Below are 24353 nucleotides of genomic sequence, written 5' to 3' on the forward strand. Positions count from 1 at the left end.
TATGAGCAACACCTTATCCATAAGCCGCTTGAAATCCAATCTTATTCCAGATAATTACCAACTCCTGCATAAGTTATGATCTGAAACGATTGGGGTCCTGGACCATACACTGACCCATTTGCCCAAGAATGTCCACCTCTTAGGCTAGGCCCACCCTCATCACTAAGTGACAAGTGAAGTGGCAAGACACCCTCCTTACAAACCCACAAAATAAGGCCCAACAACCCGGAATTGAGCTAAGGCCCAAAGACCCCAGCCCAAACCCGAGAAAATTGGGCATAAGCCCTAGGCCGCCCCATTGCTACTGCCATCACCAATCTATCAGGTGGCCGGCCTTACTAGCTTCCCATTAAGCACTGAAAAGCTGCAAGTACTATGCTGCTAATCGGAATCAGAATCGCGTGGCCTCCGGTTGCAAGATCGAGTCGACGACCACCAACCCAAAGGCCACGACAATCGACTGAAATCAAGGATTGAATTGCCTCAATTCCCATCGCCAAAAAACTTGATCCCTGACCTCTAGACGTCAAGCCACCCAGCTGGTTAGCTCCGACCAAACCCATCAACCACTTATCGAGATCGACCGAGAAAGCCACCAGACTTGTCAAACCGTCTCCTACCTGTGAAACCCATCAGACTTGTCACCGACGCTGCACACAGATGACCGCCGACGCCGCTGCCTAAACTTGAAACCCTACGGTAGGGTTTCTCTTGAAAAAAAGTTATATAATTTCTTTCGGAACAGATTGGTTAGTAGTAGAGTATCTATTAATTATCGAGTAGCATTATGATCGATTTTGTATGCATCAACACCAATTGCTACTGCTGGCAGACTTGGAAACATTTAGTACCAAAAAAAAAAAAAAAACTAGGTACGTACATCAAATATTTAAGAATTCAAGGTGTAGCAACGTATGAACGGCACTGGGTTATAGCCCATTAGCTCACCTCAAATTTTGAAAAACAAAAAAAGTTTATAGCTCAATTTTAGATTTTTAGTTCAAAAAATTAAATATTAAAAAGTAATTATTTCAACTTTTTAAACTTAGTCCATATATAATCAAAATATTCTAATTCCGCCCTTGTTAAAGATATAAAAGCTAGGATCTGTGCGACGGCTGAGATCTCGATCATCTTGATCTCAGGGCAGAGATGAGCCCGGCGAAGGTTCAGTTCGGTTTTGGATCTGGTTTCGAATGTTGATCGGGTTGTTGGGTGGCATGCGAAGGGTTGTGGTGGTGCGACGGCTCAAGGATGCGGCGCGGCAGTGTAGTGCTCCAAGGAGGCGGCCTGGTGCAGAAGGAAGACGTTGGGTGCAAGCTTGGTAGGCTACAATGTTGGGTCCTCGGGGGAGATGGTGGTTGGGTCGAGCTTTGGCTTATGGGCCTTGCTGGTGGTTTTTAATTATTAGTTGTTTTGTTTCCTGTTATTTGCTTACGGGTGTTGTTCTGTTGAAAATAAGTCCTTACAGTAGTGTAGGGCTAGTCGGGCTGTGTGCCCGTGTGTGCACTCAAAGTGTCTTGTCTGCTCTAGGTAGGAGGCGAGTTCCTTGCATTTGCAAATGGTCGCAACCTCTTAGTGGCAGTAACCTGTTTGCCCTAGGCAGGCGGCGAGTTCCTTGCTTGGTCAAATGGTCGCTGCCTCCTAATGGTAGGGTGAAACTTAGTGTCACTGGATGTATTTTTCAGTGGCAACATGATGGGAAAGCTGTGAGTATGGAAACTATGTTATGTTGTAATCGAGTTGCAGATCGAGTTATCCGTTGTGTCACCGCTGTATAGCAAATAGAGTCGCCTGTAGAGCGCTCTTTGCTAGTCGGTGCGTATTTGAATACAATTGTTTAGTAGAGAGTCATGATATTATTTCAGGATATTCTTTAGGTGTCTATTGTGATCAGGGGTTTAAGCTCAATGTCTCCCCCTTATATTCAACAGTTTCATTAATCAAGGCTTGAGGGCAGCCGCACCAGCACTTTATTCAAAATATATATATATATATATATATATATATATATATAAAAGCTAAGAGTATAAATTGTTCTTTGTTTTTTTTTTTTTGGAATAGAAGTATAAATTGTTTCTGTTGTGTGCGAAAATTGTAAACAATTATATATTAATCTAATTATTGTTAGATCTGGAACTTCAACACTTCCGAATACTATGAATCTTTGGCCAATGAAGTGATGCACGAGATTACGAGAGAGTTTCAAATTAAGCTAGTCCCCTGCGACCATGCATATGCGAGCTTGTACAATGCAGGAGTACTCATGCATTTTATAATTACAGTGACTTCACAGTAGGAAAAGGCAGATGGGAAAGCCAGAAGCCAGAAGCCAGAAGCCAAAGATATTATTAATATTCTCACGACAATCACCACACATCGAACAAGAGTGAACCGTGAACAGAAGACCGTTGCCACTCATTTCCCCACCTAATTTCACATCAAATGATCAATTGTATGCATGTTACAGGGTATAGACACCATTCCTATCCAGCTCATGCCATTATCCCCATATCGATCTATATCGATCTTTCCCGTCAAAGTCAATACTTCATGATTGCTACTAATTAAACTTAATTTCCCATCAAATCCTAATTAAACTAGATACCCAGTAATGAGGCCTTTATCATGAAGAAAAATATTTGCACATTTCTGTGATGAAGCTCCCACACTCGCTCCTCATTGGAGTCATATTCTTAATTTCGTTTCAAACACGCATTTACTCTCATCACTTTTGCAGATTTCTTTGTAGAAACTCCAAAGTCGATTTCCATTTTCAACAGCAAGTAGACTCACTCTACCGAAGATTGAAACTATTCCCGTTGAACCTACTTCTTCTCCTCGGCGTTCATACGTATGATCACCTCTCTGTTTGTCTCTCCAACTTTCAACAACTAACACCTGTGCTATTCAATCATAGAACGGATCCCTAGAAGAGTTACTTAAAGACGCGAATAATTTGAAATTTGCTTCCGTACGTACCTTGTAAGTACCTACTAATTAATTGATAATCAATTGAAGTTAACACTTAAACAGATAAATTGACAAGTCCATCATGTACAAATGTATAATGATCGAGAAGAAAAACAAAATTGAAGCTGCTGATTGCAATGTTGTCAAGAGCAGTGACATATAATAGACATAGATTTTCTTAACCCCATTAATGCAAAAGTACAAAACATCATGGATGAGAGTGGCACTACACTTTTCTTTACTCTTTCCCGATCACACACACACTTAATTTTCCAACGTCAATTATTGGTTGGATTCGATCTAGCCCATACCCTTCGTGGGACCCTCTCTCCTTCTAGCCTCAAGTCTGATCATCATCATCAACTCTGACTCCGAGAAGCATAGCCTGAGTATTATTATCCAAGACTAGGAGCGATCATCGGTATCTCTATGACGGTTTCACCCATTCCTCTTGCTGCGAATTACTAAAAACATTGAGTCGGAGTCGGACCTCGACTGGATTAATTATTTCCATTGCATGATCAATGCCATGATCATCCTTATAATGTATTTAATTAATCGAGGAATAATGTACTTTTCAGTTCATGAACCTAGACAATCTAACCACACGCTTTATACATGTCATTGTGGCATGCATGTCTTGCTCATTGAGTTTTCATGTGTAATGATTATACTACAAATTATCCAACTTAACTACACTTTATAAATTTACAATTGATCAACGTACTTCTATAATATTTCGGCTCCAAAGTCTGTACTTGAGTATGTAATATATTGGATATCGAAATTCTTAGGGTGACGAGTAATCCTTATGTGTATTGAAATACAAAACAATTAATTTTTAAGGTGTTGAGAGATATTCATACAAGGTTGCAATAAATTTGTTATTTTCTATGATTCTTCTTACCGTAAACTTGAATACGATATTTTTTATAACTTTAATAATATATCCGGCAAAAAAAAAAGGAAAAAGGGAAAGAAAAGAATGTGTCTAGCAATAGGTGTAACTATATCCTTGAGACCAACGAAGGTTTATAACTATATATGCTCAACTAAAGGCCACCGATCGATGGTGAACTTAATGTGCCAACTGCTTGCATTGAATAGCTTTTGCGAAGCATGCCGTGCTTGTTCTATATGAAACATTATTGTAGATCGGACACAGGTGTATTTGATGGAGATCGAATTTTTGTTTGAAGGAGGTAGCTAGTCAAACTTCCACTACCTAAAAACAATTCTAAACCCCAACAATATCCATGTATCAAACAAAACCTTAGTCTATTGGTTTTATCAGATCGATCAGGATAAACATAACCGATTTTGGGTGATCATTTTCCTCATCATTTCAGTTGCAAAAAGACTCTAGAAGAGCTAGAGCTATATAAAGGGTTGTGTCCAAATGCCACCGCTGAATCCCCCCACACATTATGTATACATAGACTGCGTCAGCTAATTAATCAGCTTCTTCCTTTTTCATTTTCCAATATGAACATATTATAATACCAAGGACAAATTAAGTTACAAGTACGGCCAACATGGGCACTAGTGTAATTATTCCAACCAAACAGTACCATATTCAAAACCCCTATCTATGCGCCTCTGCTTCTGTACACTGGTATATCATCAAGCACATAGCTATCTGAGGCTGAGAGAACCAGAGAAAAGAGAGATGGAAGGAGAGAACTCATCAAACGATGTATACAGAGAGTGCCTCAGAAACCATGCAGCCAGCCTCGGCAGCTATGCCACCGACGGGTGTGGAGAGTTTACACTCGACGACACCTCGTCCCCAGGCGGACTACAATGCGCCGCCTGCGGCTGCCACCGTAACTTCCACCGCCGAGTCACCTACGCACCCGGCGTAGGCAGATCATCCGGCGGCGGCACTGCTCATCATCGCGTCATCAGCTGCAGCAGCCGAGGAGATCTTCACCACGAGATGATGACGTCACAGGAACTGATTGACTACAATGTCGGAGGTGGAGGGGGAGCAGCGGCGCGGCAGATGATGGTGGTAGAGTCACCGGACAGCGGGGACAGGAGCGGCAGCGGGAGGAAGCGGTTCAGGTCCAAGTTCACGGTGGAGCAGAAGGAGAAGATGCTGGCGTTTGCGGAGAAGCTGGGGTGGAAGCTGCAGAGGAAAGATCTAGAAGATGAGATTGAGAGGTTCTGCAGAAGTATTGGGGTCAGCAGACAGGTTTTCAAAGTGTGGATGCATAACCACAAGAACCTCTCCTCTTCTTCTTCTGCATCTACAACTGCCAATGCCTCCTCTCTCACAACCCAGTAACCAAGTCGATTAACTAGCTAGCTAGCATCTCTCTGTTTCTATCTAGGGTAAGTAGAATAATTAATCAGCGTCGATTTTCCCTCTATGTTCTCTCTCTTTCCCCGATCCTCTATCTCAGCATTTGATTGAGCTCTTAGGTCTGAACTTCATGGTAATTAATTTGATTGTAATCTACTGGATAAAATGCCATTTTCTTCACTTTCCCAGAACTTAATTTTACTTGCATATTCCTAGCTACACAAAATGGTCTCTTATATACTCGATCTTATGCGTACAGAAAATGATGATTTTCCTAGATCCTATAAAGTAATGCATAATTCTATTGTCGGATTGTAACTTTGCTAAGTTAGAAGTTAACATAGATATAGGATTTAAGCTTTAATTAACACTGTTAATTACACTATCAAAAGTCTTTGGGGTTATCCCAATTAAGCAGCACTTAAGCTGTATTGTGGAAAGGTAGATTAAGATTAGGTCAAAAAATGGTTCAATCCCTTTCACCAGAACAAAAAACTGACCTAACTAGCTGTTAGAAATTTCTCATTTTCTAGGCATATATTCAATCTGGATTTCATAATGAAATCCAACCATAACTTCCAATGGCTCTAAAGCCTTGGCATGGGGCAGTTGTAGGTGTAAAAGGGCTTTTGTTTTGATTATGATAACTAACTAAGAGACCCCTTACCTAGCTTTCACGTGTTTAATAAGTTTTATTAGCATGAAAAATATTAGATATTCCATAATATTGAAGGATCTTAAACCTTGAGATACTATATAATTAAGGATAGTAGAACCCGAGGTTATCATTTTGCTTTATGCTTAATTTGATTAATCAATATATTTTGAAGTAGTAAAACTTTTCTTTCCTCCTGTTTCTATATATTGCTGTATACTCTGCTGTTGTATTCGCTGCACAGCATAACCTGCAGATAATTGATCACATTGGAAACTTACAAAGCTGCAACAGTCTGATTCTGACTCTACATACTCAATCTATGGCCTACCCGATCAATGTCCCCCATCCCCTAGTAGCTACCTAGTTTTATTACATTAATTAACATTATAAGATTATGTTATGAATACAGACATGATAAGCTGGGTTTCCATTTTGTTGTTGAAGCTAGCCATGTTGCTATGTTCAACGTTTTGATGATTAAGTGTTAAAAAAAAAAAAAAAAAAAAAAACATTTTCATCAATCATGGCCCATTGGAAAATCAGTACAGAATACTCACAAGAAAATTTTAAGAAAAAGTTGGGAGCCATATCTCTGAAATCAGATTCGGTAGCTATATGGTTTACTTTTACAGGTAGCTGGTTATAGGCTTGGCTAGCTCTACCTCCAGTCCTCCATGTATATTTTTGTTTTGTTTTGTATGTGTATGTGTATGTGGTGGAAAATGACGCAACAAAAAAGTAGAATGCGAGTCCGACAGACATGCTTACCTTACGTTGCTCTCGATCGCCATCTCCATTGCTACCAATCGTGAAGACATATATTATCCATGCCTGCCTGATGCGCTTCATGTCTTGTCAAAATCAACCATCTTATATATATATATATATATATATATATATATGTGTGTGTGTGTGTGTGTGTGCTGGCTGGCATGCCCACTCCATCGTCGAGCTAGTTACCTGGCTTCAGTATATAGGAGACTTAGAAAACAGTAAGATATATAAGCACCGTATAAGAAGTTAAGAACAATAAAGGGATTGATGCGGAGCTTCCAATACCTAGGGTTTCTGGCTTGTTTAGGTCATTTTGTTTAGGGTTTAGGTCATTCTTTCCCTGGCTGAAACGACATTGTGGGCTAGCTTTCTATGTTCTTCTGCGTGGGTCTTTCCCTGTTGGGTTTGTCTAGAAAGGGCGGCCTTTGGGCCTCTTTAATTATGTAGACAAAAAGAAATCTGAAAATCGTGCATTTCTCATTTTTCACACATATCTAGTCTCAAATGACTATGCCGATTACTCAATTTGAACCGGGGGGATCATTTGTTGCCACTTGAAGTCTAGACCAGACATAAAGATGACAAAGATCGTCATTATACATTGAGTATGATTCTAATACATTCAAAATCGACCAATCTCATCCGCCTTGATCAACGACATCATTCTTTAGATAAACCCCAACCAGACATGATGATGCAACATCACAGATTAAAATCAACTAAAAATGCTGGAAATTTGTCAAAACTCGATTCTACTACTCGAACTGTATCGCAAAATCCAATTCAGTGCCTCAGCAGCTTGACTTGACTTGAGAGTAGAGGGGGGCAAAAAAAAAAAAAATTATATAGTAGCACATAACCAAAGATGTAAACACAGAAAACTCACTTTCAAAAAGATTTATACAAATAAGGACATGAGTCCAGGCCCAAAAGCCAAATGATACAGGTCTGACTCCTATTTTTAATGTAAAATGACTAAAATGTTCAGTTTGATGAAATATTTACGAGTATTCCACTGACCAAATGCTTAGGATAACGTACAATTACAACAGGGCAAATACCCTGCCAAGCCTACCATCACTCCCACGTCCCAAAGCCTCGGCTTCCCATGATGACGGCACTGAGCCCTGACCTCTCGACCTCGAGGCAGAGCCGCTCCTTCATACCGTGGTCCTTGATGATGTGGATTTTGTAGAGAATCTGAGCCTCCTTCAATGGGCGGGCGAGATCGCCTACCTTGGCGGTGGTGGAGGCATCGAAATAGTGCCAGGGCGGATGTAGTGATCGACAACCCAACGGAGAGGTAGGCACTCTCGTCCGAGAGGTCGACGGCGACGCCGAGCTTGCGGTGGGGGTGACACCGGCGGGGGAGGAGCGGTGGCAGGGAGAGTTGGGGTGGGGGATTCTGATTTGGGGGAGTTAGGGGTCAGCGGGGTCTTGGGGGTTGTGGATGATTCATTTGCGGAGGGTTATTGGTTCAGAGACTTTGAGAGTTGACGGAAGAAATGGTGAAGGTTGAGAATAGAAGAGAAAGAAAGAAAGAAAGAAAGAGGTTTTTGATTGAGCGTCCAGCCAAGGCAAAATACATCAGAGGTAGGTTGTCTATTAAGAAGATGTCTGCATATTGTAGTACTCGTGATCTGTGACTAGAGGAAAGAGTTGGTGAATCTGAACTGATGTAGAGTCCTCTTGTTTTTTTTCCCTTCTTTTTGAAGCTATATTCTCTGCTGTTTCTGCAACAAGACCTCGGGCTGATGTTGCATATTGCATCCATGGTCTTGCTATGAGGTCAGCGAAGACACATAACTGGGTAGTAAGTGCATTTTGTACTTAATCTTCATCTTGATCGTTATTCTTACCCAAACTTAATAAGTGAAAAGAAAAGAAAAATAGAAGAAGACACTATAGATTTGATTTTCAAGGTTCGCTATCCATGGTGGGAAATATTCTATGTATATGATGAGTATTCACTGGCGCAAATGCTCATCAATCAGATCAGTTCTTTTGTTATACCATCTTACAATAAGCTTGTTTTCATTGAAATTCGACTAATTGATTATTGGTTGGTGTGTTTAGGTTGCATTGAAAACTCTAATTGTTCTTCATCATGCTTTGAGGGAAGTGAACCCCACCTTTCATGAAGAAATCATGAATTATGGTAGAAGTAGAAACCATATGCTTAACTTGTCTCATTTCAAAGATGATTCATGTCCAAATGGTGTGGTCTTATATTGCATCCATCACACGCTGCAAAGTCTTATATTGCATTCAAATGGTGTAGTCTTATATTTGACAGATCTAATTGCTCCTGCTCTTACTATTGCTATTGCTACTGCAAATGAAGCTGCTACTAAATCGATGACCCATTTCAGCTGCTTCTGCTATTGCTACTACAAATGAAGCTGCTACTAAACCGAAGACGAGTATGATTGCAGTAGCAAGATTGGATGAGTGCAGTAGCAGAACACAAGTACAAGAGCAGTAACATAACTAGATGAGCATGATTTGCAGCGAGTACAATAGCAGGATTGGACGAGTGCAATAGCAAGATTAGGCGATGACGAGTGCAGTAGTAGAACATAAGTACAAGTGCAATAGCAGAACTGGACGAGTATGAGTGTAGTAGCAGGATTGGACGAGTGTAGTAGCAGAACACGAATACAAGTGCAGTAGCATGCTGCAGGATTTGAACCAAAAAGAGTTTTGATTAAAGAAAATAATTAAGATTTAGTTATCCATGCATAAATGTTAGAATTGTAAATGTTTTATTGACACATGGCAATAAAGTAACATAAATAGATTAGGGTCCTTGACCCAAAGCACCAAAATTGACAAAAATTATCTCACTTACCCCAACAACAGTTTTTTATTCCCACTAACCCAATTATAAATGAAATAACAGCTTTGCCCTTAGCATAATTAAGAAATCACAACCACTGCCACTCATCTCTTTCTTCTGCAGATGCGATCTCCTCTCTCTCTCTCTCTCTCTCTCTCTCTCTCTCTCCCCTCCAGAAGGCGCCGACCCGTAGAACTCCATCATCGCCGGCGAGGCCACCAACGGCTTCCTCTCACCGGGTCCACCACTCTCACCGGATCCTTCCTTGGAGGATATGACAAGGCTCAGCCCCGATCCGAACCCGACACCTCCGATTCCGATCTAGATCAGAAGCTCAATCTCCGTCTCTGTTGAGATCGAGCTTGTCCTTGCTTACTTAATTGGCTTCTGTCATCTTTTCCAAACACTGTTTAGTTGCAGAAAGGTGAAAACCAACGTTTTATATCTATCTATGTCCTATAATGTACAAGCAAGAAGAAGAAGAACGAGATCGAAAGTAGATGAATTACTGTATTCTTTTCTCTAGTGTTCGAAATAGGGGAAGAGGCTGGAAGTGTAGTCGTGGGCTACAAATTCAGAGTGATTTGGAGACTTCTGAGCTTGGTGTTGGATTTTCTGCATCTATCTCAGCGAGATTCCCATATAGTAAAGAAGTTGTAGGGCCTTTGATGCCTTGCATTTGGAGCGTCCTTCGGAGCCTCACGGACTTCAACCAGACTATGTTGTAGAGATGAAGAAAGAAGCCAACCAATCTCAAAAGAACTAGGGAAGAAACGATTCTGAAATGAAGAGAGAGCTCCATTATTTTCTCTCTCTGAGCATTGGGTTTCTAGCTACCCAGGTAGGGTAGTTGTAATAACCCGAAAATTAGTGTCAACTATAGAACACTATATTATTAACTATATTTGAAAAATCTTTGTTATTGAGCTCAAGACTCTCATCTATGTTATTTTTGTGATGCATGTCATTTTAGTACTAATTATTGTAATTTTTTTTTACTAAAGTTCTTTACTTATTAATTGGGTAAATGTGCATATGGATGTGTATGTGAACATACATACATATATATATATATATATGCATATATATATATATATATATATTTAGCAAGTGGATTTATGCTTTCTTTCTTTTTTTTTTTTTTTAATTTTATCTTATCATTTTAATCATTTAACCTAAATAGTAATTAGTCACTCACCTTATAATAATTTGCCACTTACTTATTTTATGCTTAATTCTAGCCTATTTAAGCATATGATCTGAACATACTTCTTACAAGCTTGAAGATCAAATGCAAAATTGATCAAACACTCCCTTAGTTGTAGAGAAAACTCAAGTTCCCACACAAATCCTTCATCCTTTCTTCTCTTTAGAAGCTCCCTTTGTTTTTCTTAAAGAAGTCCAAGCTTGAATTCAAGACCAAAATCTTCACCTCACCCCTGAGTTTCTTAAGTAAGTACATGAATACATTTTTATGTTCTTTTGTCTTTAAGATTTATCAAACTACATAATCAATGATAAAATGGAAAAGGATCTGCTTTGCTGCAAACCAGTATTTTCGTATATAACAAAATCTGTTTTGTCAAAACTATTTACAGTATTAAATTCCTCATCAAAAGTTCTTCAATTTAGGCTTTTGAATCACTAAAAAAGGTTAAGAAATGAAGAAGTTATGGCTAATCAAAGTTTTCAACTTTTAAACTTGCTGGAAATCTCATACAGCCATCACAACTTCAAAAATTCATATCTCCCTCATTTCTTATCCATTTTCTACAAACTTTATATCAATTTGAAGCTTAGGACCTCTACTTGTGATCTGGAAAGTTTGAGAAGTAATGGTAATTTTATACTGTACGTAAAGGCTTAGATATCAAAGGACAGTATCAAAAATATCGGTTTCTGCATTGTTATAGTTCTTCACCATTTCTGGACTATGTGACTTCGAACTGGATTACACGACTTATACCATTGCATTCCTTGTGAGAAACCCTTTGAATTGGTATACTCATTTGACTAATTCGGACTTGTGATGGACAACATAACATATGTTGAAGTTTGATGACTCTAATCGGAGAAACATGAACATGGTTGATGAACTTCAATAAATTTGGACATAAGGACTGAAATACTAACTATAATATAATTTTGTTAAATTATTTATAGTTACTTATTTAATGCTTGTGCTTTATTATTACCTATTTTACTTAATTTCAATTATGTATAAGCTTCTTTTTAATGTTTATACTAACTATAATTTAATTTTGTTAAATTGTTTATAGTTACTTATTTAATGCTTGTGCTTTATTATTACCTATTTTACTTGATTTCAATTATGTATAAGCTTCTTTTTAATGTTTATACTAACTATAATTTAATTTTGTTAAATTGTTTATAGTTACTTATTTAATGTTTGTGCTTTATTATTATCTGTTTTACTTGATTTCAATTATGTATAAGCTTCTTTTTAATTATGTTGTTTGCTAGTGAATTTACTTATTTGTGATATACAATTATGTTATACATGGTTTCATATGAGATTATTCCTAAGTATATGTATCTATATGTGTGTGTACATATACATATATTACGATCTATAATTCATAAAGATTGTATGTTGTGAATTTGATTATGTCTAAAAAGTATAATTGTGAAGCCGGGTGATTACAACAACCCCGTGCTTAAGTGAATTACTGGTAAATGTGCTTCGTGGTTATGCTTCGTGGTTGTGTTTCGTGGTTGTTAAGCTGTGGGCTCTAGTCCCTTCAGATAGTGCACTATTATACTCTTAGGAAGTGTGCTTACTTTGAGTATACATGCCTTAGTTGTGTCTTTGGTATGCTGCGGCTTACCCGTACTTTGGGAATATTACGTCGGTCCCTAGTACGTGGATTTGTGATTTGATACCAGTCAACCTGGTTGTCCGGTGTTTTGGGAATAGTACGTCGGTCCCTAACACGTGGATTTGTGATTTGTTACCAGTTAATCTGAAAATTCACTAAAAAGAGATGTGTACTTGTGTTATTTTGATTAAATATCTATCTATGATATATTTTGAATATGTGAAGGTGTTTGTGAAAAGAAAATCAAGCATGTGTTGCTTTAATGTTATTTCACATATTAATGTTGCAATATTTGTTGGTTGTGATCAAGCATGTATTGCTTTAATGTTATTTCACATATTAATACTACAATATTTGTTGGTTTGATAAGAAGATGTGACTATGTGATTTATTACCAAACCATTCACACGAATGAATATATTTGTATATATATGTGTGTGTGTGTATTGTGTGTGTATATATTCATATTTAAGAATTCGTATGAACATATAAATGGTTCTTGGTACATTTTAATTGGTTGTTCAGTTTTGATTTCTTATAAGACACATTAATATAAGAATGTAAGTTGTGTACTTACTGGGCTTGTGTTGCTCATGATGCTACACCTTCTTGTTTTCAGGTATTGAGTAGATGCTTGGGGAAACGGGATGAACCTACTAGATAAATTAATATTTTTCTACTACTATTTCTAGTGAATACCTGTACTGATTCGAATTTTGCTTAACTTTGGTTTTGTAAATATATTACCGATATTTGTTTTCTAATAAACTATTCAAACATGTATATAATTTCTTTTACTTCCTGTTGATTTATTCAAGAAGAAAATTTTATTTGTTTTGACTCACGTCACAAATTCACGAGCCATATTTCAGTACAATATTGGCCTTGGATTTGGGGGCGTGACAGTAGTGATATTTAATTATTTATAGCAACTGAACAAGAGTGGCTTTATATTCATATATAATATTGTAGTGTAAAAGTTACTCCGGGTTATAATGTTATCTATATAAGACTTCCCGCAACTTTTAAAATGTTGTGTTTCGGACTATAAATTGGTATATATTAGTTAGGTAACCCATAACAAGTTAATTAAAGGTCTATTGGAGGGCAATAAACGTCTATTAGGGGATAATAAATGTTTTGAATTGATGTAAACTCCTCTTTTTTTCCTTAATTAAAATTTTATTTGTCTAATTTTAGAGAGATTAGTTCTCATTTCGGAGACCGAAAGTTCTATTGGGGGGCAATAGATGTCTATTGGGGGGCAATAAACGTCTATTAGGACGCAATACATGGCTGATAGTCGTCTATTGGAGGGCAATAGACCAAAAGTTCTATTGGGGGGCAATAGAGGTGTATTGGGAGGCAATACATGGTTGATAGACGTCTATTGGGGGGCAATAGAGGTCTATTGCCCATTTATTGGTGGGCAATAGCTGTCTATTGGGGTAATAAACATTTCCGGTGAGGTTTTCTGAAATGTCCGATGGGCGGCAGCCGGTGACCGGTGATCGGATTCGGGCGGCCGGTGACCGGATTCCAGCGGCCGGTGACGGGCTCCTGCGAAGTCTCCTATGATTTCTCTCTCTTCCATTTTCTCTCTCTCTCTCTCTCTCTCTCTCTTTAAGTAACAAATGAGTGAGGGGTAAAATTGTATTAAAAAAAAAAAATCTTAATGGGGTATTAGGGAAGACTCATTTAGAGTGTATTAGGTAAGAGGGAATTAAAAAAACTTAATGGGGAAAGTGGGAAAAAAATCCCTATAAATGGGGTAAATAGACAAAATCCCAAGAGATTATTTTCAGGAAAAAAAAAGTAATATAAAGTGATTAGAAGTAAAAAGAAGTAGTGAAGGGTAAAAAAATAAATTAACTCATGACATGTGACAAGTGGAGGATATATTGTCCTTATTTGTAAGATTTAATCCTTATGAATGGATTAGAAGTCAAAAAAAGTAGTTAAGAGTAAAAAAGTAAATTAACTCATGACATGTGGCAAATGGAGAGCAAATTGTCCTTATTTGTAAGATTTAGTCCTTATATGTTTGGGTTTTTTGTCCATTTACCCATTTTTAGAGATTTTTTTCCCACTTACCCCATTAAATTTTTTTAATTCTCTCTTACCCAAAACACTCTAAGGTGGTATTCCCTAATACCCCATTAAGATTTTTTTTTTTGTTTTTATTTTCTTTTTAATACCATTTTACCCTCACCTTTGTTACTTAGAGAGAGAGAGAGAGAGAAATCATAGGAGACTTTGCCGGAGCCGGATCACCTGTCGCCGGAATCCGGTCACCATTCCCCGGTCGCAGGAATTCTGTCACCGACCGCCGGATTCCGGCCAACTTTCATCGGAATTCGGTCACCGGTTGCCGCCCATCGGAATTTCTAAAAACCTCATCGGAAAGGTTTATTACCCCCCAATAGAACTTTTGTTTGCCGGAATGAAAACTAATCTTCCTAAAATTAGACAAATAAAACTTTAATTAACGAAAAAAAAAGGAAAAAATTACATCAATTTAAAACATCTATTGCCCCCCAATAGTCGTCTATTGGCTCTCAATAAAACCTTTTTTTCTTTCTTTTTTCTTTCTTAAAAAAACTCATCTTGGGCACCCAGAGAATAGCTCTGGGCACCCAATCACCAATCTCACTGGCAGAGATGCTCGACTCAGGCCACAACCCATTTTCACCGTCGTCTCAACCCGGACGTCGTCGTCAAGCGAGTCACCTATGAGCAGACCTGCGACCACGCGTCGCCCTACCTCATCTACGTCGACTACGACCACCGCGATATAGTCCTCGCCATCCGGGGGCTCAATCTGGTAAAGGAGAGCGACTACAAGTTGCTGTTGGATAACAAGCTCGGAATGCAAATGTTCGACGGCGGCTACGTCCACCATGGCCTCTTGAAGTCCGCCATTTGGTTGCTTAACGAGGAAGGCGAGACTCTGAAGAGACTTTGGTTTTGATCTTTGGCTGTCGAAGGCGAAACCATCTGAAACCGGAATCGGAATCTTCCGATGATAGATGCTATGCTTCTGCCCGTGTTTCGACGACAACCACTAGTCCACCACCGGACTTCAGACGAAATGGACAGGTCTTGCTCATCTCCTCGACCTAAATCCTATTTCGACGCCGCGCCGGAGTTAGAGATCAGAGAGAGAGAGAGAGAGAGAGAGACAAAAGGTGGAGATCGAGGAAAGAGAGAGAGAGATCTGAGGCAGAGATCGGGGAAGAGAGAGGAGAGGAGGGAGAGACATAAAATGTAATTCATTAATTAGATTGAGGGCAGAATAATCATTTTTCTTTAAATTGGGTTAGTGGAAATAAAAATATGTTGCTGGGGTAAGTGGGATAATTTTTGCTCATTTTGGGGCTTTTGGTCAAGGACCCTATATGTTTAATTCAATCGTTAAATGATGTTTTTGTTAAGTAATTTTTTATTAATAACTTATATGTAATTTGTTAAATAAAAAAAACAAATACTGTTTGACAAATGGGGCAGATGGACGGATAGAGGCTATGTTTGGTAGGGCTGGGCTTTTCAGAAAAGCTGGCTTCTGCTTATTTCTGAGAATAAGTGGCTGAAAAGCAAAACTGCTGAGTGTTTGGTAAACTGGCTTTTTAGAAGTGTTGTCAGTGGCAAAAGCAGTGACAAAGTGTTTGGTAAACTAAACTGGCTTGTGCTTTTTATTTGTGGAATGACCAAATTGGACATTAGAGATTATTTTGCATTAATTATTTGGTAAATGATTAATATTTGTATAAATTTCATTAGAGCAATCCTGGCCATCCATTTCCTCCACCGCTTGATCAGGATCGTCCATTGTTAATTGCACCAATCTATATATATGAGCCTTGATCAGTGGCAACACCAGAAGGATCGAGAGAGGGAGAGAACCAGAGTTCTCTGGCCCGAGACGCACCGCGACCCGGCTGGCGCTCCACCGTCAGGTCACCTCCGGTCGGCCCTCATACACCATCTTCTTCCTCTCGCCGTCGCCAACAGCCCCATGTCCTTAGATCGTCCATGCATTGAACGGAGACGGAGAATCGACGACGAGAAGCCCCGAACTTTCTCTGGCCACCACTGCAACTTCCGGCGACCGATTAAGCTGAATTTGATATGGAAACCCACCTCCTCATCATGCTCAACACCCCAGTATGATTAGTTTTCCGATTTAATCAAGTTTTCACGAATTTGTTTCTGGGTTGCTTCTGCCTCCGTCGCGGTTCCTCGATGCCGGCAGCTTTCTGAGCTCTTCCCGGCTTCATTTTGGCTTGGTTGCATCAGTAGGAGGAAGCTGGCCACAATTGGAGTAGAAAGCCACGTACCTGCTGGGTTGCAAACGTCAAACTCCATTACCGGTCGAGCTTGTAGGATGGAGTTGATCAACTCGGCGTCGACTAGGCTATCTCCGGCAATTGTGTTCTTCGTCATCGAGGTTTCATCTGCAAATTCTACCCCAGAAGGTAAAATTGAGGTTATGTACTTCTAGGTACCCTTGATAGATTTGTTGAACTGTGATGAGGGAGAGAGATGGGGGAGCAGGGGAGCTGTGATGCTGCGGGTGTGATGAGGGAGAAAGATGAGGAACAGTGACGAAAATGGTTGAGCTGAAATTGTTTCAGCTTGAAAGGGCAATTTTCGGCATTTTGGAGGTTTCATTAATCTACAGTAACTACCGCTATAGTATTTCGGTGGCTTCTGCCTTTTGGAAGCTGCATTCGTCAGCTTTTGCTTATCTAAGGAAGCCACATCAGCTTCTGAAAAAAACTGCCAGGAAGCTCATTTACCAAACGCCATTTTGAACTGGGCTTATAAGCACAGGAGCTGAAAAGCTCCCCCAAACACAGCCAGAGAATCCAATCATCTTGTTATATAAGGAGGCCCACCCCACGGCACTTTCCCATCACTTAGGTTGTTCGTTGTTGAAAGACTTTTGGGCCTTTAACTCGGCGTCTGTAATGGATTTGGTCTTTGGGCTTTTGATGAAGCCAGCCAGTGGGTAGAGTGGGGAATATGGGATAACAAGCAAGGACAAAATGATAAAAACACAAGGAAAGAAATTTGTGCTCGGACAAGCAGCCATCCCAATTCGCACATCCCACTATTTTCTCCTCTCCTCCTCTTGTTAGGCGCAGGTTTCACACGCGTATATATAGAGAGAGAGAGAGACTCCACCACCACCTAGGCACCTACTACTCTTCTCTCTCTCTCTCTCTCTCTCTCACCTTGGCTTGGTTCATGCAAACCAGTGTCGCTCCCCCCCTAGGGTTTAATTCTCCATCATCCATCGCCATGGCTTTCCAGGACAAGAAGCTCATCAACAACCCCAATGGTACGCAATTCGCCTTTTGCATTTTCCTTTTTCCGATCATCCTTTTTCGATTTTCCGTCATGCATGTATTCAAATTCGCGCCGATTTTGCCGTCTCTTTGGTTAGCCGCGAAAATGTAAAGACTAGGACTCTTAAGTGAAACTCTGCTGAGGGACTTGTGGCTACTAATGGTTGCAGATGTGGTGACTGAGTTCATTGAAGGTCTGATTGAAACATATCCTGGGCTCCAGTACTTGGATGGTTTCCCTCAGGTATTTGTTTTTAATTTCTATCTGCAATGGCATGGCATAGATAGAACGAACATGTACCGAAAATAATAGGACCCCTGATCTCTGTGTCATTTCCTTTCCGATATGGGTGGGTGGGGTGTACAGGTGAAGGTTGTGTTGCGCGCTGATGTTTCCGGTGGTACATATGACAAAGTTGCAATTATATCAGGTTGAGACCTTGCACATTTTCAATTTTTTTTTTTTTATGCATATAGACGTGCTCTAGGCTATAACTAGATTCTATCTATTCAAGTTGTTCATGTAGATTAACATTTACAAGTGATCTGGAGTTGGTGTATTAAATGGAATGGAATTATTGTGTAACGGAGTTGTTCTCTTCATTCGATTCAATAATCGGATGGTATAGGAGGTGGGAGTGGGCATGAACCTGCGCATGCTGGATTTGTGGGCGAAGGCATGTTGACAGCAGCTATCTGTGGGGATGTCTTTGCCTCTCCACCTGTTGATTCAATTCTAGCAGTATGGGTTCCTGAATTGTATTACTTGTTGGATGGAATCTAGGCCATGTCAATTTTATGCACAAGCGTGTTTTCTTAGTTGATTCTGATCTAGTGTACTTGAAAAATTAGGGCATCCGAGCTGTAACTGGTCCTATGGGTTGTCTCCTGATTGTCAAGGTATTGTTTTCTACTTCTCTTCAGCTGTATGTCGCTATGGCTTGGGTGATCAGCATGTTAGATGATCTTTTCAAGCATTCTCAAAAACCACTACTTGTAACAAGTGAAACAAAAAAAGACTAACAGCAAAGATGGGGTGAAGTGGCACCTTTTGTTTATTTGACAAGTATATGGCCAGATTCTGAGAATGTGCCTTTTGTTTTTGTGTTGAACAGAATTATACTGGGGACCGTCTGAATTTTGGTTTGGCTGCAGAGCAAGCAAAATCTGAAGGTTACAAAGTAGAGGTAAGATGTGATCTGAATCTCATTCTCTCTTTTCAATTGCACTTCTATAATGCATGGTTACATTAAATATAAACAAAGGAACTGGGTTTTGATGTTGCAGACTGTAATTGTTGGAGATGATTGTGCATTGCCTCCGCCTCGAGGAATAGCTGGTCGAAGGGGTTTGGCCGGCACCATTCTTGTTCATAAGGTTCTCTGCCTCCCTCCTTCTCTCTCCCCCCCTCTCCTTGTGTATGAGTTCCACCCCACCCCACCCTACAATTTTCGGCACAACATTTCCATTTCTAATGTGCTTTCTTCAGTTGTTGTATTCAGTCAATTAAAAAGCAGAAAATAATAAAAATTGTCCTCACTTTAAATTGTTTTGTCACTTCATATATGCATGAAGGGTTATAGGGGAGAACGTTAAGAACAGGGTGTTTTATTCTTGAAGAGTTGGAAAGTGAAAACTTTTCACAGTATCAAGTGTAATAACCTCTGGCCCCTTTATTATATAAACAGATTGCTGGGGCTGCAGCTGCTACTGGAATTTCGCTTGCTGCTGTTGCAACAGAAGCCAGACATGCAGCTGAAATGGTTGGAACAATGGGTGTTGCATTATCTGTTTGCACACTGCCTGGTCAGGTTACACCAGACCGTTTGGGACCTGGAAAGATGGAACTTGGTCTTGGAATTGTAAGTTATATTCAGTGAGAAACCTTGTCCTTGAAACAAGAAGTTCTATGTATTTTTGTCTAATCATGTTGACACATTACTTTTTCTAGTTTGAATACCATAAACTGCAATTCATGTTTCTGCTCAGATACGTCAAAAGTCAAAACACATCCTGAGTTGATTTTTTTGAACCTATAGGATTTTTATCTGGCTATGATTATATGCATTCTCCACAAATGAAAAGGCACTTCTATTAATACTTTGACTACCTGACTAAAACTGGATTACTTTACAGCACGGAGAACCGGGTGCTGCTGTTGCTGACCTTCAACCTGTGGATGTTATAGTCTCTCATGTTCTCAAGCAGATATTGTCTCCAGTATAGCCCTATACTTTTCAATCTTTTTAATGTCAAATATTATTGCTTATTAAATGTATTTAACTATGCCACAACAGTAGTATCTAGTAATGTGTAAACCGTCTCATGAAGATAGGCAATGGATGGTTGTTTATGATATACATAGGATGACATGAATGTTTCATGCATCGAGTCAGAATTTGTTGAATTCTAGAGTGCATTAATAGATCTTGAACATAGCTTTTCACAGTGCATAAATTGTACTATATTGTAACAATATTACAAATAGTGTTTATATTTCTTTTCTACCTATGGAATCAAGTTTGGAATTTCTAATAGATCCCATATCTTATACATGCAGGAAACCAACTATGTTCCGATTACTCGCGGTAGTAGAGTGGTTCTTATGGTCAACGGGTATGTTAGATTTATTTTATCAATTGGATGAGAACATCAATCAATGGGAACTTAAAATTACTAATGTAAAGTGCATTGCCAAATACATCTGATAGAACAAGAGCTGATTATCTGTGAGTAAATGAGCTTGCTAGGTAGAGTATTGCTTGTCCATGAGAGGATTGCATGCCATTTATTATGTACTTGGCATCATCAAATGAATAATCCAGAATTCAGTTACTCTCTCGCTCTCTCTCTCTCTCCTCTCTCTCTTTATAACCATTTGTAGTTATAAATTTGTGGCATTGCCTCTTCTCTCACCATTATTTCTATCCAAAAAAAGGAGGAAAATTATATAGTATCTTAAGAGTAATGTTTGTGTGTTTTTTCTCCTGTCAATAGTTATAGCCTTTTCAAATTCGGAACATTTGCCAATTGGAACTTATGTTAGGAAAATCGAAGTGTGAATAAATGGAGGTTTCTCAACTTTGTCTAATTGTTTGTTTTTATTCCTGGTTGTTAAGCCTACCGTTTTTGGTCTTTCAATCGTAGGTTAGGTGCAACTCCTGCAATGGAACTGATGATCACATCTGGTAAAGCAGTACCTAAGTTGCAGCTGGAACATGGATTAGCTGTTGATAGAGTGTATACTGGATCATTCATGACCTCTCTTGATATGGCAGGTTTGTTGTCTACCACATGGCAACATTGCTTTCTTAATAATATGCAAAGGTCTTGACATTGTTTTTTCAGGTTTTTCCATTTCTATCATGAAGGCTGATCAAGCTATTTTACAACGTCTGGATGCTCCAACAAAGGCTCCATATTGGCCTGTCGGCGTGGATGGTCTCTGTTCACAAAAAATGTTTCTTCTTTATTCGTGCTTACATCAGTTTTGCTATATATTGCCACCATGAAGGTCCAGTAAAAGTAGTGGTAGAACAAGTATATTTCTGTTAATAGTCTATGCTTAGGTAAGCAATTGTCCTTGCTTGCAGGCAATCACCCACCTGCAAAGATTCCTGTTCCATTGCCTCCTTCTCATTCAACAAAGATTGATGAGGTAAGGTCATAAAATTGTTGGATATCTTTTGGACAATCATGGATGGAATAGCTTATAATTGTTCTAATTGAAGACTTGATGCAATCTCTGGTAAAGTTCCTCGAGTAGATGTTAATGAGGGTGTAGGACCTTAGGATTCTCCTGCTTGATCAACCGTCTTGCATCCTTTGATACTTGTGAGCTGATGTTATTTATCTTGTGCTAGATAACAATGATAATGTCTGGCCTTTTTGGGTGCACTTCTGTGATGTCCTGACACAGTGTGAATTTTTTATCCCTTTGATTAGCTATTAGGTCGGCCGGCACAACTGAATGAACAAGGCCATATTCTCGAGGTGGCTATTGAAGCAGCTGCAAATGCAGTTCAAAACCTCAGGGATGAATTGAATGATTGGGATAGCAAAGTAGGTGATGGTGATTGTGGGTCAACAGTAAGTCCTAGCTACAATCTTTATTCACTTTCATTCACTTCTTGAGTCATGTTGTGTTTATTCTATATCCTCTTCTGTCGCTATTCTCTTACCATTTCCTGCTTGCATCAGGAAGTGTCACATGCTAAATCTTATGTTTGCTATGTCAGATGTATAGAGGTGCAGCGGCAATTTTGGAAGACATGAAGAAGTAAGTTTGATTTTCATTTTTGGAATTTGTACTATTGTTGAAACATTTGTTTTAATTTGGAAGTTATACTATGGTTGAAACATTTGTTATCTTGTTCTGCATAATTCTTTTACTGAGAGGAAAATATATGCACATGGTTGACTTATGGTGTTGTGTGGTAACCCCCCCCCCACCCCACCACCACAAACACACATTAGAATTTTGTACCTCTTATTACTTTTGACTGCTCATTTTAATATTGAAGATGATGCCAATTATATGGGATAATCACGATGGAAGATGATGTAGTGTTACTCAGGTTTGGTGAAAATCATCACTGATGGCAATTAGATGTGGGAAATCTATGCCAAGAGGTATTTGCATCATATTCTGAGAGGGGCCAAAAACAAAGTATTGGTTACTTAGGATGACAGTAATTTAGGAGGGTAAGCTATTGCAGTGAAAGTGGTGTCTGGGGTGGATTTAAGGCTTTGTCTGGTTGTCGATTGTTAATCTCTTTTTTCATTCTGTCCTGGGTTAAAGCCTGGGCCATGTGCTGGTTTGTTGCTTTCATATTTTCAACAATTCCATAAGTAGCATAAAGGATTAACTGTTAATTCTCAGTGATTATAGTCCAAATTAGCTTTTAATCACGGACATATAAATTCTGTATTCCAGTTATCCTCTGAATGATGCAGCAGAAACAGTGAACGAAATCGGAGCATCTATTAGAAGAGTTATGGGAGGCACAAGTGGGATCCTGTATTGAACTTCTCCTCTGCTTGAACAAACTTTTTACAATTTTCTTAAACTTTCAAGTTTAATTTACATTTTTTGATGTTACATCTTTGTATCTGTATTCTTGAAACAGATATACCATATTTTGTAAGGCAGCCTATGCACAGTTGAAAGCGAGCACCCAATCTGTTGTCACGTCAAAAAATTGTGAGACAATTCCCCTCTAATGTGATAATGATTTCTGTTTAGACTCATTCATTGACTTAACATTCTCTTGATCTCTTGATTCAGGGGCCGAAGCACTTGAAGCCTCCATTGCTGCCGTCAGCAAATATGGTGGGGCTAGTGCTGGTTATCGCACATTGTTAGATGCCCTTATTCCAGCATCAGCAATTCTTCAAGAGGTCATCTATGATCATCGTTTTCTTTTTTCTTCATTGTTGATGTGGTCTGATAACTTGGTACTCATTATCCATCTGTTTTGACAAACAGAGGTTAAATGCTGGTGATGATCCTGCAACTGCTTTTATCCTCTCATCTGAAGCGGCAGTGGCTGGAGCTGAGTCAACTAAGCACATGCAGGCACAGGTAAACCTAAAGAATGATCCCAAAATGGGTATTGGTTCATTTTATTATAATCTATAAGTAGCATGGTTGTCGACTGATGATGACACTGTTATTCTTATTGATGTGTTTACTATTATGTAGGCTGGGCGTTCAAGCTATGTCTCTGGACAGATACTAGCATCAGTCCCAGACCCCGGTGCAGTGGCTGCAGCATCGTGGTACAAGGCAGCAGCCTTAGCTGTGAGGAACAAATATCAAGCTCCATGAATGAAAGACCGATCCATTACATTAGTTCTTGTTGCAATTCTGCAATTTTTAGCTGCAGAGACAACAAAGTGATTTTTGTTCATAATTTGGCACCACTACTAACAGGCTTTCCGCTTATGCTTTTCGTGCATAATGCTGAGAGAGCGATTTTCATCCTCATACATACAATACATGATATTCCTTTTAGAATACTGTAAATTTCAGATGGTGCATGGAGCGATATCTACGGATATGGTTGTAAGATTTTTATGACTCGACTTGGATTATCTTTTTACGAGTTTATCGTTTGAGGCCACTTCAAACTTCATTTATGGTGGTTTTTATTTACCAACCTCTTAAACTGAAATTTATGTGATGCAGTCTTTGTTATGAATTGTTAAAATCAACTAATTAAGCAGTCACAATAAATCTACTCAGTTAGGTTAACTTTCAGTAATCACTAGTATAATATATCGGCGAAAAAAGAAAGATAAGAAACCCCATGTCTTGCTAAATTGAAATTGGTTGCCGTCTATTGGTCGGGACCAAGGTTTAAAGAATCGTCCATTATAGATAAAGGGCCATTATAGATAAAGGGCTGGGCGTTTGGACCCGAAAGACCGAGGACCCGACCCGAACCGAGGAAAAAAGCCCGATTCAGTTCGGTTTTCATATAGGAATTTTCGGTTCGGTCTAAAGCCCGACCCGATTTCATATAATCAGTTCGGTTTCGGGCTTCATTTTTTCAGGGCCCGAAAGCCTGAACCGACCCGAACTGTAGCAGTTGCCACATGTCAGTCC

At 39.2% G+C, this 24353-nt stretch overlaps 3 protein-coding genes across 4 annotated transcripts; all 3 read left to right on the forward strand.

The window, feature by feature from the left end:
* The first annotated feature begins 4533 nt into the window (after window positions 1–4533).
* On the forward strand, window positions 4534–5499 carry LOC112180352 (zinc-finger homeodomain protein 10). Its single transcript, XM_024318886.2, has one exon. It carries the CDS (start codon window positions 4565–4567, stop codon window positions 5261–5263), a length of 699 nt encoding a protein of 232 aa, XP_024174654.1. The 5' UTR covers window positions 4534–4564; the 3' UTR covers window positions 5264–5499.
* Window positions 5500–8167: 2668 nt separating this feature from the next.
* LOC112176194 (putative clathrin assembly protein At5g35200) lies at window positions 8168–9124 on the forward strand. Its single transcript, XM_024314013.2, has 3 exons — window positions 8168–8306; window positions 8429–8526; window positions 8790–9124. Exons 1-3 carry the CDS (start codon window positions 8219–8221, stop codon window positions 9111–9113), a joined length of 510 nt encoding a protein of 169 aa, XP_024169781.1. The 5' UTR covers window positions 8168–8218; the 3' UTR covers window positions 9114–9124.
* An 8377-nt stretch (window positions 9125–17501) lies between these two features.
* LOC112176216 (putative 3,4-dihydroxy-2-butanone kinase) lies at window positions 17502–23850 on the forward strand. Of its 2 annotated transcripts, none has more exons than XM_040511855.1 (20): window positions 17502–17736; window positions 17842–17987; window positions 18111–18174; window positions 18373–18485; window positions 18596–18643; window positions 18859–18930; window positions 19031–19120; window positions 19432–19605; window positions 19880–19963; window positions 20304–20359; window positions 20891–21021; window positions 21092–21184; window positions 21337–21401; window positions 21689–21832; window positions 21982–22022; window positions 22680–22763; window positions 22873–22946; window positions 23031–23143; window positions 23232–23327; window positions 23448–23850. In XM_040511855.1, the coding sequence occupies exons 2-20, from the start codon at window positions 17904–17906 to the stop codon at window positions 23571–23573; spliced, it is 1752 nt and encodes a 583-aa protein (XP_040367789.1). In that variant the 5' UTR covers window positions 17502–17736; window positions 17842–17903; the 3' UTR covers window positions 23574–23850. The 2 variants fall into 2 exon arrangements, with proteins under 2 accessions (XP_040367789.1, XP_024169803.1); XM_024314035.2 differs by having other exon boundaries at window positions 17504–17736; window positions 17914–17987.
* The last annotated feature ends 503 nt before the right edge of the window (window positions 23851–24353 follow it).

The sequence above is a fragment of the Rosa chinensis genome, chromosome 7 (genome assembly GCF_002994745.2).
Source record: "Rosa chinensis cultivar Old Blush chromosome 7, RchiOBHm-V2, whole genome shotgun sequence".
NCBI classification, from domain to species: domain Eukaryota; kingdom Viridiplantae; phylum Streptophyta; class Magnoliopsida; order Rosales; family Rosaceae; genus Rosa; species Rosa chinensis.